Here is a 17,024-nt window from a genome sequence, read left to right as displayed (position 1 = left end):
CTCATTCGTCACCTACCAAGGTTGGACATTCGGAGACGGACCACGTCCGTCCTCAGATCCGAACTGCTTCTGTCTGTTGTTGCCTGCGCTCCACTATTTATATCCGGCTGGAGGACGTTTTTACCCTCAGTGGTAGCTTTTTGTTATTACTCCCGCAGTATATTGCAGCGTAACTTAGCATGCTGGCCACACTTTCCCTTACTCAGCACTCTCCAGGCTTCGCTTGGCGCTCGGTCTGTGTGCATCCTTGCGTCAGTCTGTTGGTAGACTGCTGCTGTCAGCAAGGCTATCTGTGCGTGCTTATTTCGGAACGCCTCACACGCCGACTTGCCTCTGTTTTGCCACTCTCCACTGCATGAAGCAACGCTTACTACATGTTGCTGCAACACTATGTTGATACCCCTTCTAGGAAAACGATTGACGTTTACTGCATTTCACTGATAACGGGGGTGTTGTCTCCCTGTCCAACATGGATGATAAACGACATGGCTCGATACCTGTTGTAATGTCACCTTCACTTAGAAAGCACGTGTCTTCATCATTGTACTCTTCATGCACACTGTCTGCACTGTCGAGCATGTACGATACCATACATTTCACTGACGCATTTTTCAGAAACACTAATATTTCATCTGCCACTTCTTTCTCACTCTGTAACATTCATTGAGTTGCTTTATGATGCAGTGGCAACGTTTGCACCTGTCATAGATATTTTAAATGACTGCCTTGTGTTTCGTTGCCATTGTTCTGATTGTATCAACACCACTGTATGACCATTGTGAACTATTCGTCAGCTAAGCAGTTCAACTACGCTCCATAGCCTAATGCTGTGATCACCATTGGACACCACCAGTCCCGCTCCCTTTTGCCATTAGCAGCAAATATTGTTGTTCCATGGTACACAGTATGTGGGGTGTCGAATGCCTTAAACATCACTGACCTTTTGCGACCTCATAGTCAAGAGGATTCTTATGAGCTGTTATGCATCCGGAAACGATCTTGAATTGTGCGCCCAAATATTTCTCTCAATATTTGTCTTTCTGTTTACCCGATGTCTTAGACGTTGGTTGTTAATAAGGACGTCTTCGTTGGGGTGAGTGCTTCAGTAAGGACAACTGTACTGTAGTGAGTAAAAGTTTGGCTTAGATAGACAGTGATTTCTTATTGTACATATTCCAGATAATTGTTTTGATTGGAAGCAGTTTTTCTGCATGCCGTTTGCTAGCTAATCGTTTGGTTTTACTGTTTGAAGTAAGTTCACCTAGGTATTTCAAGTGTTTTTTGTTTGTGTGATATTGTGATAATTGGTTGCAAGTGATGCCAAGTTTGCGCTCTTGGAGTCTGTGTACTGTGTATTTTTGTAAGGGATCTATATTCCGTGCTCGATGGCGGTTTTATGAAGGTTCTTGGTGGCGTGGGTGGCATCGTCATAAGTCCGGGTAGTTACTGCTAGGTCTTCAGCAAGAGCCAGGCACTTAATATTGATTTGTTTGCCTTTTGTTCTCGTATTTATTCCAGGTATATCTTTCTCCGAAGTTCTGATGACCCTATCGACTGCTATGTTGAACAATAGTTGTGACCGTCCTCTCAGGGCTGCAACTCTTCCTTCTTTCCCTTTTCACTTTAAAAAAGAAATAACCTACATTTTCGTATATATTTCGATTTTTGTAAAATCCTTGGTGCAGACTATAGTATGTGTGTGGATATTGTTTACGTCACCAGTCTTGCGACGAGTATGATGTTAACACCCATTTTTCTTATTTTGTGCATCAAGTGAGACTATGAGAGCACTACTTGCTTCTGTACCTTCTGAAGTTAAGAGAACGATGATGTCAAAGTACAACGTTTATTGTCAGAAACTTGTTTACATATGAAGCATGTGGACGTGTCCACATTCACATCCATTGCTACATGTAACTGCATTGTGATTGGTAACTGATGTAATTAAACACTACGTTGACATACTACAATATGGCTCGTGTGGTGACCGAGCTACCTGCTACAGGTTGTACTGGCTGGGCAGCTCCTTGGTGCGGAACACTTCTGACATGAAGGCAGCCGACTCCTTGGGTGTCCTCGTCATGTTTGGACTGCTTCTGTCCACCTCGCACAGCCCGTACGTAACCCTGTGTAGAGAAATATGGATGAGTTTATTCATTGAAATCAGATGATACAGCGATGCTTTGGTATAAAAAATGAAACTATCACTTATGTAGGATGACAAAGTTACTATATGACAAAGTAGCAGTTACTAGAAGTGGTTATGCTATACTGAGCTAGACAGTAACTGCGAATATAATTCGATTTTGTGTCATCCTTGGATTTGCTTTTCGGTAATCCACATATTCAGCCGTTAGACAGAAGTAGCTAGTAACGACAGATTACGATTCATCTTATCAAGTTTTGGGTTTCAAATTTCTTACCTCACAAATACGGGTAGATTACTGAACGGATTTCCACTAGTATATATAGGATAAGTCGACAGACTGCAGGAACCGTTTCCTGGATGGAAATGGGGAAATAAAGATCCTATAAACATGTGTCCGGCAATGGACGGTGTGCATGCAACAACCAATCGTCCCGAAACACAGTATAAAGCAGCATCGCATCCACGTGCTGACAGATGTTCAAAGTCGGCACCATGTTATGCAATGCACATGTTGCATCATGGACTGCCGCACTGTTTCGCACGTTCCAGCCTCTCTCCGAATACCGTCACAGGCGTTACAAACATGCTGTTGAAGGATCTGCACATCAGAAACAGGTTCAGCATACACAAAGCTTTTCAAATACACCCGGAGGTAAAAATCCAGGGAGTTTAAGTCTGGTGATGTAGCAGGCCGTCCTACAGGGTCTTCACGTTCCATACGACGCCTGGGGAAGGTGTGGTTAAGGTGTCAGCGAATTGGGGTGGTCTTGTCATGTAGAAACTATATAACCTGCCATATTGTCAAAGGCACATTCTCAAGCCCAAGCAGAGTAATCCGCAGGAAGTCCAGATACGTCCTCCGTCGAGGCGTCGTGGAATAATAATCGGTCCAAGTATGTGGTCGCCAAGGATCCCTGCGCACACACTGGTGCTGATCCGGTGCTGATCAGATGCCTCATGCATTTCCCGAGAATTTTCTGTAGCCGATAGATGACGATTACACAGACTGATGATGCCAGTTCTGGTAAGGTTGCTTCGTCGGTGAAGAGGACTAATGACAGAAATCCCATAATTGTGATGGCCTTGTACGAAAACCATAGATAAAATCCTTCCCATTGAGCGAAATATGCTGGTTGTAATCCTTGCACGCGTTGCATATGATAGGGATATTAGCGGTTGTCACGGAGGATACACATAATCTTACTTTGACTTACACAACGTTGTCTAGACATACGCCTAGAGTTTGTATTAGGGTTCGTGTCAATACCCTGCAGAATCCGGTCCTCCAAATCCGGTGTATGCACAGTCCTCCATCTCCCTGAAAGCTCATCTGCCTGAAATGACCCGTGATCACACAAACGCCTAAAAAGAGCTTGAAATGTTGTGTGATGAGTTTTGTATGTGTGAGGGTACTTGTTTTGGTATAGCCGTGCTCCATCTCGACCGTTTTCACCTACTTTGCCGTACACATACACAATCTCGGCTTGTTCCTGTAGCTAATATATAGGACCATGCAGCTGCTTACAGTAGGCAGCATCAAACACATAGCCTGCAATACATATGGAGCAGGTATAGGAACTTTCATTCCTCAGCGCCATCCGCTATGGCGACGATGCACTTGCTGACACATGTTCATATGAACTTTTTTCCTCTGTTTCAAGTCAAGAATCCGTCCTGCAGTTTATCTGTTTTATTTACCGTCAGCCCGTATTTCTTCACACAGAATCCCAGATTGCCACGCAAAGTATATATGGAAATTTGTCTGAATGTAATGTCTTGGTTGCGTGGATTTGGAGTTAAGTGGACAGAATTAGTCTAACCACTGATGCTATCACAGACTTAACATGTACAATGAGGTGACTGCTGTCATGGGATAGCAATTTGAATACATAGAGAGTTTGGAATTTCCCTTTACACACTTCCAGAGCTTGTAGAGGGGAGTTAATAGATAAGATTTTTAAGTAAAACCAGTGTCCGTAAACGTACTGTTTCCGTGCTAAAACGTTTTCAAAACATGTTTGTAATATGACAACATTCATAATTAACTGATTAAACGCGACCCAGTACATCACTTTTTTTTACAGTTCCACTCATTAATAGCCAAATAAACCGCTCGTGCACTCGTTGACGTGTTCTCTTCAACGTGATGTATTATAGATTCTTCCAGCCATTGTGTGTGGTGTCTCCTTGGAGCGCCACAGTCACGCTTGCTGACGGTGAAGGTACCCTCTCTGTGTGGATGTGCGATGGAGTCGGACCTTTTAGAAAACGATCCTGATAAAGAAGACAAGCAGCTCTTCAACTGCCGAGCCAGCCGCGGTGGCCGAGCGGTTCTAGGCGCTACAGTCTGGAACCGCGCGACTGCTACGGTTGCAGGTTCGAATCCTGCCACGGGCGTGGGTGTGTGTGATGTCCTTAGGTTAGTTAGGTTGAAGTAGTTCTAAGTTCTAGGCGACTGATGACCTCAGCAGTTAAGTCCCATAGTGCTCAGAGCCATTTGAACCATTTCAACTGCCGTGAGCTTGACCATTCAGAAGGATCATGTCGGTGTACTCCGCAAACGTATGCTCTGGGATGTTGTTCTAACACTTGAACCAGGCTCGAACCAGCTCAGAGATATAGGACAGACGTCAGATAACATCCGCCGATCCGACGTAACCAAGAAATACCATGACTACCTTGTTGCATGTTTTCAAACTGCTGTTGCACGAAACGGCACTTTTCCTGACATGGGTTTCTATTCAAATTATTATGCTCTCATTCCCTTTTATAAGTTCTAGAAGTATGTAACGGGAATTCCGAACACTCTGTTTACAGTTGGCGGTAGTGTAGCGTGCTCAAGGTATAAAAGAACAGTGCATTGGAGGAGTTGTCATTTGTACTCAGTCGATTCATGTGAAAAGGCTTCCGATAGCCACACGACGGGAATTATCAGACTTTGAACGCGGAATGGTAGTTGGAGCTAGTCGCTTAGGACATTCCATTTAGGAAATTGTCAGGGAATTCGACATTCCGAGTTTTACGGTATCAAGAGTGTACCCAGAATACTAAATATGAGGCATTACCTCTCATTATGGACAACACAGTAGCCGAGGGCCTGCACTTAAATACAGAGAGCAGCGACGTTTGCGTAGAGCTGCCAGTACTAACAACCAACCAAAAGAATGCGAAATAACTGCATAAATCAATGTGGGACGTACGACGTTCGTATTGATCCAGACACGAGGACACTGACGTAGATTTTTGGTTCTAATAACACGACGACAGTCACGGAAATAACCTCTTAGCGTAAATGGAAGAAGCATTTAAGACATACAGTACTTGAAATTCTCTAACATCTGCAATTACCAGTGTTTTTGTGAGGCAAAAGTGGTGTTGCAGCATATGATGTGAGTGGTCGGATGATTTAGCACGACACTTGTTAGGGGGCGCTGCTCTAATAATACAAATAATATTGATTTCTAATTTTAAGAATTCACAAGTCTAATTCTACATGTGTAATACGTTCTCTCCGTTAATATCCACTTTCCTATCTCAAACGAGCATATAAGAAAGTGAAAAAGAAAGATCGAACATCAAAGGACAGGGAAATTCAGTTTCTTAGCCTGTATTATTTTTTGGTGAGCAGCAGTAAAAATGGTAGAGAGGACACGCTTAGCTCACGTGATTAAAATATTGCAACTGATGAAAAGATAGTAGATGTAAGGAACGCTATCCACGGATCAGCGAAGCCAGATATCGTAATGCAGACGGGTCAATGAAGACAAAGAGTATCCTGACACCACTGATTGAAGCTTTTTTTGCCAAAAGTGAACAGTCGTAGTCAAAACGTGGATATAGAATGTAGGGAAAGATTCCTGGAACGCATGTTTTTGGGGCGAAGTGAAAGCTAAACGGTAGTAAAACCAAAAAATAAGAAAATTAAGGTATTTCGAAAGTAGTGTTATTCAGTGGATATACTGTACAATATCTCGCCTTCAGTAAACAGTGTGTGAGTTGAACATAAATCGTACATAGTTGGTAAAAAAAGAGGATAATTATTCAAAGTTACATTGATGACTAGGTCATTACAAATGGAGAACAAGCTGCGACTGTGGAAGTTTGGGAAGGAAACTGGTCGTGACCTTCTGAAAGTAACCATCCCGGCACTAGATTGAGACACATTAAGGTAGCTACTGGAATCTACATATGGATGTCTCCACGGAAATCCGAATTAGTCAGTTTCGTAACTGAGGGAGGCGAAACTGGAGGAGAATAAGATAGTCAAAATCTGGTTACTCGCAGATGGGCCAAAACAATACTCCAGCTGCCCTCTGCGGGTATAAATGTGGAGTCGTTCCAGAAACGACTCATAATGCAAACGGGGAAATTCGCTGACATAAGCAGCTTTGGCATAGGCAAGAGTACTAAGATCCTGAAGCTGCGAACGAATACCTGGGCACCTATTCGCTTAGTACTGTAACGATCAATTATTGAAGATTGCTGAAGAGTGTGAAACAACGAGCTCTCGACAAGGTGTTGGACACCCATGACTCTAGAGCATAGACAAAACGCTCCTCTGTAAGCCAGTAAAAGTGGCGGCTGATTATGAACGTGGCACCCAGCCGGATTAATGACTTTTCGTGTTACACCATGTCGATGGTCACATGTGGCTACAACGCCTCACAAGGAAACAGCTCATCGAGACATCCACCACGCCATATGCAGGACAGTGGTTGCTCAATTATGACAGGGGGTATAATCATATAGGCTTTCAAGGAACCTGTGGTAGCGACCGAAAGCACCATGACAGAAGTGGACGACCTGAAGGCCACCTGTATTTCTTGATGCCTGAAGTCTCCTCTGACGATGGAATCTTCCAGCAAGATGAGTGCCCATGTCACAAGGCCAGAATCAAGCTGCAGTGATTTTAGAAGTGTGATGGTGAACTGACGTTAATGACTTGGATCACAAATTCGACTCATATAACCTGATGGAACACATCTGGGACGCTATCTGGTGTCACCTCCGCGGCCGCAAAAAACCGGACCGTAATGAACGGGAAATGCATTTCGTGTGTATAATCATCCGGTCTACGTACATCCAGGAACTTAGCAACCACTTGTCAAATCCATTCCACGCAGAAAGGCTTCAGTATTTTTGAGATTATGAGATGTTATGACTGGTACAGAATAGGATTATACAAGAAACGACTGCAACACGTTTATTTGAAAAAAAAAGACGCTGAGGAAGTCTTCTAATCGATTAGGTGGGATATACATCGCAGTTGATCATTGAGTTTCTTTCCGTAAAGTGCCAGAGAAATAAAGTTTGTATGCTTCAAAGGCCGGTGGAGGATTGAATGAAATCCATTTGTGTATTAGGTAGCCCCTCGGTGAAACATTAAAAATGTTAGACAACCAACGTTTCGGACGTCATTGTAGCGGCTCACTTCAAGGGGAATAAACTGCTTGCCAGAGGAGGATCTCTGAATAGATCGGCCAACCGTCATTTGTATAGTTCTTTTATTGTTTTGCAATAACTCTTCCTAACACTCCAAATGTTTTTATTTGGACTGCTAGAGATATTTGTAGAGGCGGGCAAAGTACTTCGACTGGTAAGTTAGTCAAGTTAGTCAATGAACCAACTTATGGCACTTTAAACCACCCTGCTGAGCAGATGTCGCCGTTGTTCTCTTTCCTCTCTGTCTGTCTGTCTGTTTCTCTCTCTCTCTCTGTTTGGAGGCCTTGTCAACTCCCACTAACGAAGCGAAGCCTAGTATAAAATTTTGGAATAATCAGCTTGACAGTAAGTTTTAATAAGCTCACACAGTTACGTAGTGATTATTGATAAGTAAATATATTCGTGATTTATCAGTATTATTTTAATTATCACACCATAGTATTACAATAACTCACGTGAATCCATAGCCCCATTCGAGAGTGTCTATGAGACTCCACGCAGTGTATCCGATAACCGGAACACCGTCAGTGTATATAGCCTCTAGCAAAGCTCCGAGGTATTCCTAGAAATGATACACCAATAAAGCACGTTGCAGGTAATGAAATGGTTACTATAACTGTGTGGAAATTACTACTTACAGTATAGTATTCGATGCGGTCAGTATCATTCCGTCCTCCAGAATTCGAGAGACCGTTCTCTGTTATAATGATTGGATATCCTGGATACTGATTGGCCACCCAGTTAAGCTGCTTCCGTAGTCCCCAAGGAAGGCGCTGAAAGTTAAGATACTTATTACAGAAATTATTCTTATCTCCAGCTGTTTATTGAAGATGGATGCTCAGATATAATATACAGTTTGTTGGCAGTTTTATTTCCGCACTAGTTACAATGTCATATGGCTATGTTGTGCCCGTCCTATTATTCCAGTCCTCTATTTGAACAGAAAAAACACCAAAATCTGTCCACATTTTAAAATCGAAGTAATTCTTGGCACTTTCCTAAAAGTATTAATACAATGTAGTAATTACAACACCTTTCTTTTCTCTATTCCTCCTATATCCATACTGTATAGGACGTATGTGCACATGGATATGTCAAGTCAATGTTAGTCCTCTACTAAGGTAATGAGGTTTGGGAGCAGAGCCGAGAATCCCATATTAACGTCCTGAATAAGTCACTGGTGCAGATGATCTGCCGTTGCCTTCTCCTGGCCTGTTGTGATGTATCAAGCGTCCTGGGCACGACAGCGATGAGTTGTTTCGTAGTGTAGGTTGTTCCGGATAAAACTAAAGGTCAAGCTGAAACACGATACCAGCGTTCACTGCTTGTCTCCAAAACTATCATGTGGCTCTCTAACGTAACTTCCCCATCCGACGTATGGGTTACCGTCAGCAATGTGACATTCCCTCACTCCAAGAGACACTGCGAAGTGAGTTGGAATTTAATCCACCACAGTGGCGCAATGACTGCTGATCAGGAATTTACACCATCACCTCTCTTCTTCATAGTAGCCAAATACTGGCTCAGATAATGGCTTCTTCAACCAGCATTCGAGACGCCTACTTCCAGTATGAGCGCTACTGTACGCGCGTGTGTTAGCAACCTCAGAAACTGAAACTGTTTCTGCGACTATCAATGCGACACTATTATTGGTCGTTCCAGGTAACTTTCTTATAAGTTTCGCTCTTTCCCATTTCCATCCCCCGCCCTCGCTTAGTGGAGTACGTAACAAATAATTTAACCGGAAGAATGGTACAAAATTTAGACATTATTGTTGCTGGCTTGTCGAACTAACACCCATCTAAGAGGCTATCGTAACTTGGCAGCAACACGACTACCGTCTTTCCTCTTGTTGACGAAAATCGTTATTTTTGTGTATTTATAATTTCCGTAATAGTACGTCAGATTGCAATATTGCCAGGTTTCGTATTACATTTATTGATTATAATTTTTTGTTATTATACTTGCATCTCTCTTTTATACAAGCGTTACTAAATAACCAAATAATAATATTACATTATTCCAGAGTTATTTGTTGTATTTTCATTCAGTTCATTAGCTACAGTTGTTGCTATCTTCTAGATATTTTCATATGGTACTAGCTCTTTTACATATGCTGTCTGACTCTTTTTATTTGTGTGAGACTGTGCTTCTAGACAGTTAACTGAACGTTCCATTGTCGTAGTTGTCAGTTTCATTGAGTGCGTAGGATATACTGCTTCTGAAAACATTAGTGTAAGTTGTAAAATGAGGTTGGCGCCAAATTACGTGTTAAAATTACTATATTCAAATAATTCTTTTAGATATAACACATTGTACAGTGGAATTTATTGTATAGTGACAAAAATTGCTAGTAAAACAGTTTGTTTCCAATTTAGTAATTTAGTCTAACATTCTTTCAGATTTACGAGATATTTACGAAATATTGAACAAAAATAATTAATATTAATATGCAGCCACTGAATATATTATTACAAAATAACGTATATTCTCGTATTTAAAACCTTCCTACACATGTGCTTCAATTTAGTGAATAGCTCCCTCAACTAATTCGTTAATTATTTACTTTTTTAAACATTGTACTGATTTATAAACAGTTCTTTACATCGGCTTGTATCTGGATAGATTATTAAGTGTGAGTAAATCAAGGGGTGGAATGTCAGAGACCGCTCAACTCGATCGATTTACGAAAAAAATGGGATCATTCGCCACTGCCCAAACATAGATGTTTTAAAACATACTTTATTTACATAATAACAGTACATGAATACTTTTTTAACTTTCAGTAATGCTAATTATTCCTCTTCTTTTGAGTTTTTAGTTCTCTGTTATGAGTCTATTTTATATGTGGGATAGTCTTAATTCTTTGTAGCGTATTAGTTAATGCTAAAACGACTGTAGCTCACCGCCTCTTCTGAGAACATCATGAAGCTACGTGTATGCCCAGTTTAATTCATCCCTGTGTGTGAATCAGCGGTCATTACTTACACGTTTGCAAATAAAGTACGTTAGTACCATCTTTTGTGGCTGCAATAAGTCATGTTTAGTCGAAATAAGACATTCATTACAATCGTAAAAGTCGGTATTAATATACATAACTTGTAAAACTGAGACTGCGTGAAAAAGAAGACGAGGAAGGAAAAAGACAACTTATAAATATATATTTTCTTAATCAAGTTAACAAATGAACTTATTGTCAAATAAATCATTTGTGGAACGTACATACTGAACAAGGATGACACACACAAACCTAAAAAGTCTTGCAATCTATCTTTCAGATAATAATAATAATAATAATAATAATAGTAACAAAAACAATAATTTAATTTTTCCCAAAAGCTTGAAAACTGCTAACTGCAATTAAATTTTTACATACTGCACAGATTCACAAAACAATCAAACAATGTTGAGACTGACTCTATATCACGTGCTGCGTACCGTTTATTATAGTATGTTCGGAAAGAAATTCTCGATGAAACCAAGATATGAAAGTCTGTACCGAAACAGAGAATACTTTCTATTGAAAAAATAGCTTTTGATTATTGAGAATTAAACTGCAGCATCCGGTATTGAGACATTTTCTCTTCCACTTTACAATCCACGACAAGCAATGTTTCAAAGCAAAAACTTCATGCCCTGGCTGGCTGGAGGCGTTAGAATTAGCAAATGCGCTGTCACCATTTTCTTGTCTTTGAGATCGCTAATTTGTGAACGCTTTGGTGCCGTCAGATATCTTTTCACTAATGCACTGTAGTCACTTGCACCTTTGTACAAACAGTACTTTCAGCTTACCACAGGATCCGATGTAATTACAGCGGTGTCCCGCGTTTTGGAGGGTGATTCGCCTGTGAGACCTGGCGTCACGAAAGTCGTGTTGTAGTGATTCATCCCAAAGAAGTCTGCCGAACCTGTAACAAAGTATGTTTCACCTGATTTCAGTTAACTGATAAACCGAGACGAAAAGTCCAGCCTTACGAACAAATTTGTAAGGTTTTCTTTAAGACTCACTCAAGTAACGGATGTTTCCATTGTCTAACGACAATTCTGTGAAAACTGAATACGAATAATCATTTCCGTGGGTGTGTATTATGAAAACAGATACATCAGGAAGTAACCAGCGCCGATTTTAATTTTTCAGTCTTTCCCTTAGATAGACTCGAAGACTGCAAATGGTAGTTCACTTCGCGCTGAAGGCTCCTGTCTGAGTACACGTCTTGTCTAGTTCACAGTTTCGTCACCAATGACTTATATTTAACCACTGAAATCGTGTAATACCCCTTTTGTATCATCAATATATATTAGATTAGCGAATACTTCTCTCCACCTATAACCAATGGGTTTAGAAAACAGACATAGTTACAGACAATATTTGCATTTTCCATGTTTTTAAAAGAATGTACGATCAAAATATTGAAAACTACCAATTAAAAAAAAAATCTAGCAAAAATCCAAATGTGTCATTCGGCTCTAACATATATGAACCATTTCCTATATTAGAATAAACGCTTGATGAACAACATGCATGAAATGGTACAGAACACCTATGTTGCAACTGTCAGTCGTTATGTGTTACAAGAAGATCGAACATCACGACATACAAAATAAATCAAATGCCTCTGAGCACTATCGGACTTAACTTCGGAGGTGATCAGTCCCGCGCAACTTATAACTACTTAAACCTAACTAACCTAAGGGCTTCACTCACATCCATGCCCGAGGCAGGATTCGAACCTGCGACCGTAGCGGTCGCGCAGCTCCAGACTGTAGCGCCTAGAACCACTCGGCCACTCAGGCCGGCCGACTAATTTCAACTATGCTCCATAGCCTTATGCTGTGCTCACCATTAGGATACCTCCACTCCCGCCCCCTGTCGTCATTGCAACCAGTGGTTGTAGTATGGTAGACAGTATGTGGGGAGTCGAATGCCGTAAATATCATTGACCTTTTGTGACCTCTCACTCAAGTGGTTTCATGTGAGCTGTTGCGCATCCGTATACCATCTTCGATTTTGGGTCCAAATATTTTTTTTTCAGTATTTGTTGTTCTAAACAACAGCTAAAATAAATCAGTGATGATCAATGTTACCCGGAATTTTTTTGGAATTTTACATCACTGTAGTTTCTTTACAGTAACTTCCATTACTTCTGAAGGCTGAAGTTGTGTGTAAGGTAACGCGCTGCTCAGCTATACTTTCAACTACGTTCGAAAGACGCGCGGGGTACCCGCGGTCTTGGGCGCATTGTCACAGTCCGTGCGGCTACCCCCGTCGGAGGCTCTAGTCCTCCCTCGGGCATGGGTGTGTGTGTTGTCGATAGTGTAAGTTAGTTTAGGTTAAATTTTATAGTTCGTAGGCTTAGGGACCGATGACCTCTGCACTTTGGTCCCGTAAGACCTTACCACAAATTTCCAATTTTATGTTCGAATGCACTGACTGTGGAATTTGTTTCCGTTCCTCATTGCGAAAGGTGGAAAGTTGTTGTGGGGATGTAAGCAAGCAAACGTGCAGCACAATGAATACAATAGTTCATTCTAAAGGAGTTTTGGTCGAGGCTTTGGGAAATCCATACTTCGCACATAGTTCACTTCATTTTCTCGGAACAACGATGCAGTAGGTCTTGTTTCCTCTTCAGATTATCGTCATGCCAGTATAAAATATGTTTGATTTGAAGCTATTACCACTTGTGGAAAACAAGCACTTTTAATACCACCTTCACTTGATTTCATCGTCGCCACTCACATGCTAACGTGAGTACCACATCGTGTACCGAGACTATATAGCCCCTCAAAACACTTTTGTACGGCTGCTTCCACAGTGCTGTGAAAATGTTCTGTATTGGTTCCCCCCTTGATGACAATGATGCATACTTTCAAGGATGGTACACAAGGGCATACGGAACGGAGTTTAAATGGTATATATCACCAAATACTAAAAAAGTAGTATGAAGTAGTAAGTCTCGCAGACATTCAGTGTACGCTGCTACAGTTAATCGGAAAGGAGGCTGATACTGACCTATCAACCAGTCACTGACTATACATGCCCACCTGTTCAATGTAAATCAGTCTTAGAGAGATCCGAATTCACGAGGGAAAAACACGGCGCTTTCTGTAATTGAAAGGGCGAAGCTGCTCTTCCCGCATTACCTTTACACAGTGCACAATTTCCTGTTAAAGTGTAACTTACAATATTGATTCCGGTGTCTTCATCCACTTGAACAGTTAATGTTCCTTTAACAATGACAATCGTTACATGTACTCCTTGTCTTGCATTCTTGGCTGCGTAGGCGAAAGTAACACGGAAGATTTCAAATGGTGTGGCACAATACACACACCAAAAAAAGTTTTGCATCACCCCAGTTCCCAGAAATCCTGAAGACAGACGTTGACTGTGGATATTGTATCACAGACACAGTCCCTTTGACTGTTCAGAGACGTCACTAAACCCGCAAAAGGATGTAAACAACCATGCACAAGCAGCGCGTATTATACGGAGGCGGGTCCGACAGCCGATCAGTTCCAGTCATTACACCAGGAAGGAGGTGCACGACTCGTGTAGTCTGTAGTTCAACCATGCCTAGACAGTCAATGCCGCGATTCGACAGCATCCGCCTTGTTACTTCGTGCCAGGAAGGACTCACAACAAGGGAAATGCCCAGGCGTCTCGGAGTGAACCAAAGCGATGTTGTTCGGACATGGAGGGGATGCAGAGAGACACGAACTGTCGATGACATGCCTCGCTCATGCCACCCAACGGCTGCTACTGCAGTGGATGACACCGCCTACGGATTATAACTCGGAGGAACCCTGACAGCCACGCCACCATGTTGAATAATGCTTTTCGTGCAACCACAGGACATAGTGTTACAACTGTGCTCGATAGGCTCCATGAAGCGCAACTTCACTCCCGACGTCCATGGCAAACACGACATCATGCAACGCGGTACAGATGGGCCCAACAACATGCCGAATGGACCGCTGAGCATTGGCACCACATTCTCTTCACCGATGAGTGTCGCATATGCCTTCAACCACACAATCGTCGGAGACGTGTTTGTAGGCAACCCGGTCAGGCTGAAAGCCTTAGATACACTGTCCAGCGAGTGCGGCAAGGTGGACGTTCCCTGCTGTTTTGGGGTGGCATTATATGGGGCCGACGTACGCCGCTGGTGGTCATGGAAGGCGCCGTAACGGCTGTACGATACGTGAATCCCATCCTCCGACCGACAGTGCAACCATATCGGCAGCATATTGACGAGGCACTCGTTTTGATGGACGACAATTCGCGCCTCCGTTGTGCACATTTTCTGTACTGTTTCCGTCAGGATAATAAAATCGCTAAATTAGAGTGGCAGCATGTTCTCCAGACATGAAACCTATCGAACATGCTTAGGATAACTTGAAAAGGGCTGTTCATGGACGACGTGACCCACTAACCACTCTAAGGGATATACGCCGAGTCATCGTTGAGTTGTGGGACAATCTGGATCAACAGTGCCTTGAAGAACTCGTGGATAGTATACCACGACGAATACAGGCATGCATCAATGCAAATGGACGTGCTACTGGGTATTAGAGGTACCTGTATACAGCAGTCTGGACCGCCATCTCTGAAGGTCTCGCTCTAAGTTGGTACAACATGCAATGTGTGGTTTTCATGATCAATAAAAATGGTGGAAATGATGTTTACACTGATCTCTTTTCCAATAGCCAGAACAGGTTCCTGAACTCTTGGAACTGAGGTGATGGAAAACTTTTTTGATGTGTGTACTTTCGTCACACACATGGGGTGATCATAAAGCTTTAATCACCATTTTGAAAAAAGTCAGGTCGTGAAAATAGTTTTGCGTTTATTTTCAGGTGTGAGTCTGCTCTCCAGGTACACCGTAGATAGTATACCACGACGAATACAGGCATGCATCAATGCAAGTGGACGTGCTACTGAGTATTAGAGGTACCTGTATACAGCAGTCTGGACCGCCACCTCTGAAGGTCTCGCTCTAAGTTGGTACAACATGCAATGTGTGGTTTTCATGATCAATAAAAATGGCGGAAATGATGTTTACACTGATCTCTTTTCCAATAGCCAGAACAGGTTCCTGAACTCTTGGAACTGAGGTGATGGAAAACTTTTTTTGATGTGTGTACTTTCGTCACACACATGGGGTGATCATAAAGCTTTAATCACCATTTTGAAAAAAGTCAGGTCGTGAAAATAGTTTTGCGTTTATTTTCAGGTGTGAGTCTGCTCTCCAGGTACACCGTGACACAGTACAGCAGTTCCCAACAAGAGACAAAGCATAATTTCGCTAGCCACTGACAACATGGAGCATAGTGTGATGTTAAGTTTTCCGCTTTTTAAGGAAAACAACGCTGGAAGAGTCCCCATCGAGCAGAAGGAATTTTACGGTAAGTACACACCTTTATGTGACACAGTGCTCCTGTAAGAGAGTACAAGGAAACGTTAAACTTTGTCCTACATTTATAGTGGGAAATAAAAAATGTATTCGCTCTTACTCTAAGTACTCATTTATCAGACATCTACTGAAACTTATGCTCGAAGAGCGTCAGAAATTGTCAGTTATTTTGAAATTACTTTATTTAGTGTCATATTCACCACTTTTTTTTAAACAGCTAAGACCAGTTTTAACATTTACTTCTTCCCCGGATACCCTAACCTCATACTCCCCCTTCACGTTAATGCTACATCTCGGGATGCCAAAGCCATCTGCCATACAAGTGCACTCTTAGTGCAGAAACGGGTTACACAGACAAAAGTTGACTCTCCACAATCAAGTTGACTGCTAAAAAATTGCTTTGTCATGAAAAATAAAAAAATAATGTGATTTTCTTAATATCCCAAGAAGAATGATATTGTTGGAAAAATATGGTCATTAAAATCAGTACCTTTGTAGCCTCCAAAACCTGTGCTTTTACCCTTGAGGTTGACAGATTGCAGGACGATACTAGCAAGACGTATGCCAAGAACTTCTAATAGGACGAAACTCAACATCCACTTTCTCCTTCTGACGTGATTCACTAAGAAAATATCGCTAGAACTGACGAATCTAAGATGGACGAACATATGATTTATTTATATCACATTCATGTAGTGGCTGTACTGGCTAACTTTATACCCCCACTTGTTGAACTCCAATGTACTTCTACTGCTGTGAGCTTGGTTACTCACCCCTAATGTACTCGATCTCTTCCTGTGTGAAGGTTGGTAGCCTTGAACGGGGCCGTCCCTCAGCCTCACTATTGGCATCCACTTGCTGTCGCACCACAGCCGGATAATCCCCATCCTGACTGAAGATAGGGTGTGCGAATATACCCATCTGCAATATTCCATTTACACCCTAGTTTTCTCACAATCATCAATGTAGCACAATACCATTAACGTCACGTGATTATTATACGTTACACCCTCTAAGAAATT

The 17,024-nt window shown here is 42.0% G+C and overlaps 1 protein-coding gene across 1 annotated transcript in view; it reads right to left on the bottom strand.

Moving 5' to 3' along the window:
• Positions 1-1,999: 1,999 nt before the first annotated feature.
• Positions 2,000-17,024, bottom strand: part of LOC124805573 (myrosinase 1-like) — a 40,160-nt gene continuing 25,135 nt past the window's right edge. The window contains exons 7-10 of the mRNA XM_047266139.1: positions 16,776-16,923; positions 11,384-11,499; positions 8,047-8,153; positions 2,000-2,126 (exon numbers count right to left, since the gene is read on the bottom strand). Coding sequence (XP_047122095.1) covers positions 2,000-2,126; positions 8,047-8,153; positions 11,384-11,499; positions 16,776-16,923 — 498 coding nt within the window. The remainder of the gene's footprint in view (positions 2,127-8,046; positions 8,154-11,383; positions 11,500-16,775; positions 16,924-17,024) is intronic.

The sequence above is a fragment of the Schistocerca piceifrons genome, chromosome 7 (assembly GCF_021461385.2).
Source record: "Schistocerca piceifrons isolate TAMUIC-IGC-003096 chromosome 7, iqSchPice1.1, whole genome shotgun sequence".
In the NCBI taxonomy this organism is placed as follows: domain Eukaryota; kingdom Metazoa; phylum Arthropoda; class Insecta; order Orthoptera; family Acrididae; genus Schistocerca; species Schistocerca piceifrons.
The sequence above is the reverse complement of the archived record's forward strand: the minus strand, read 5'-3'. Positions and strand labels throughout refer to the sequence as shown.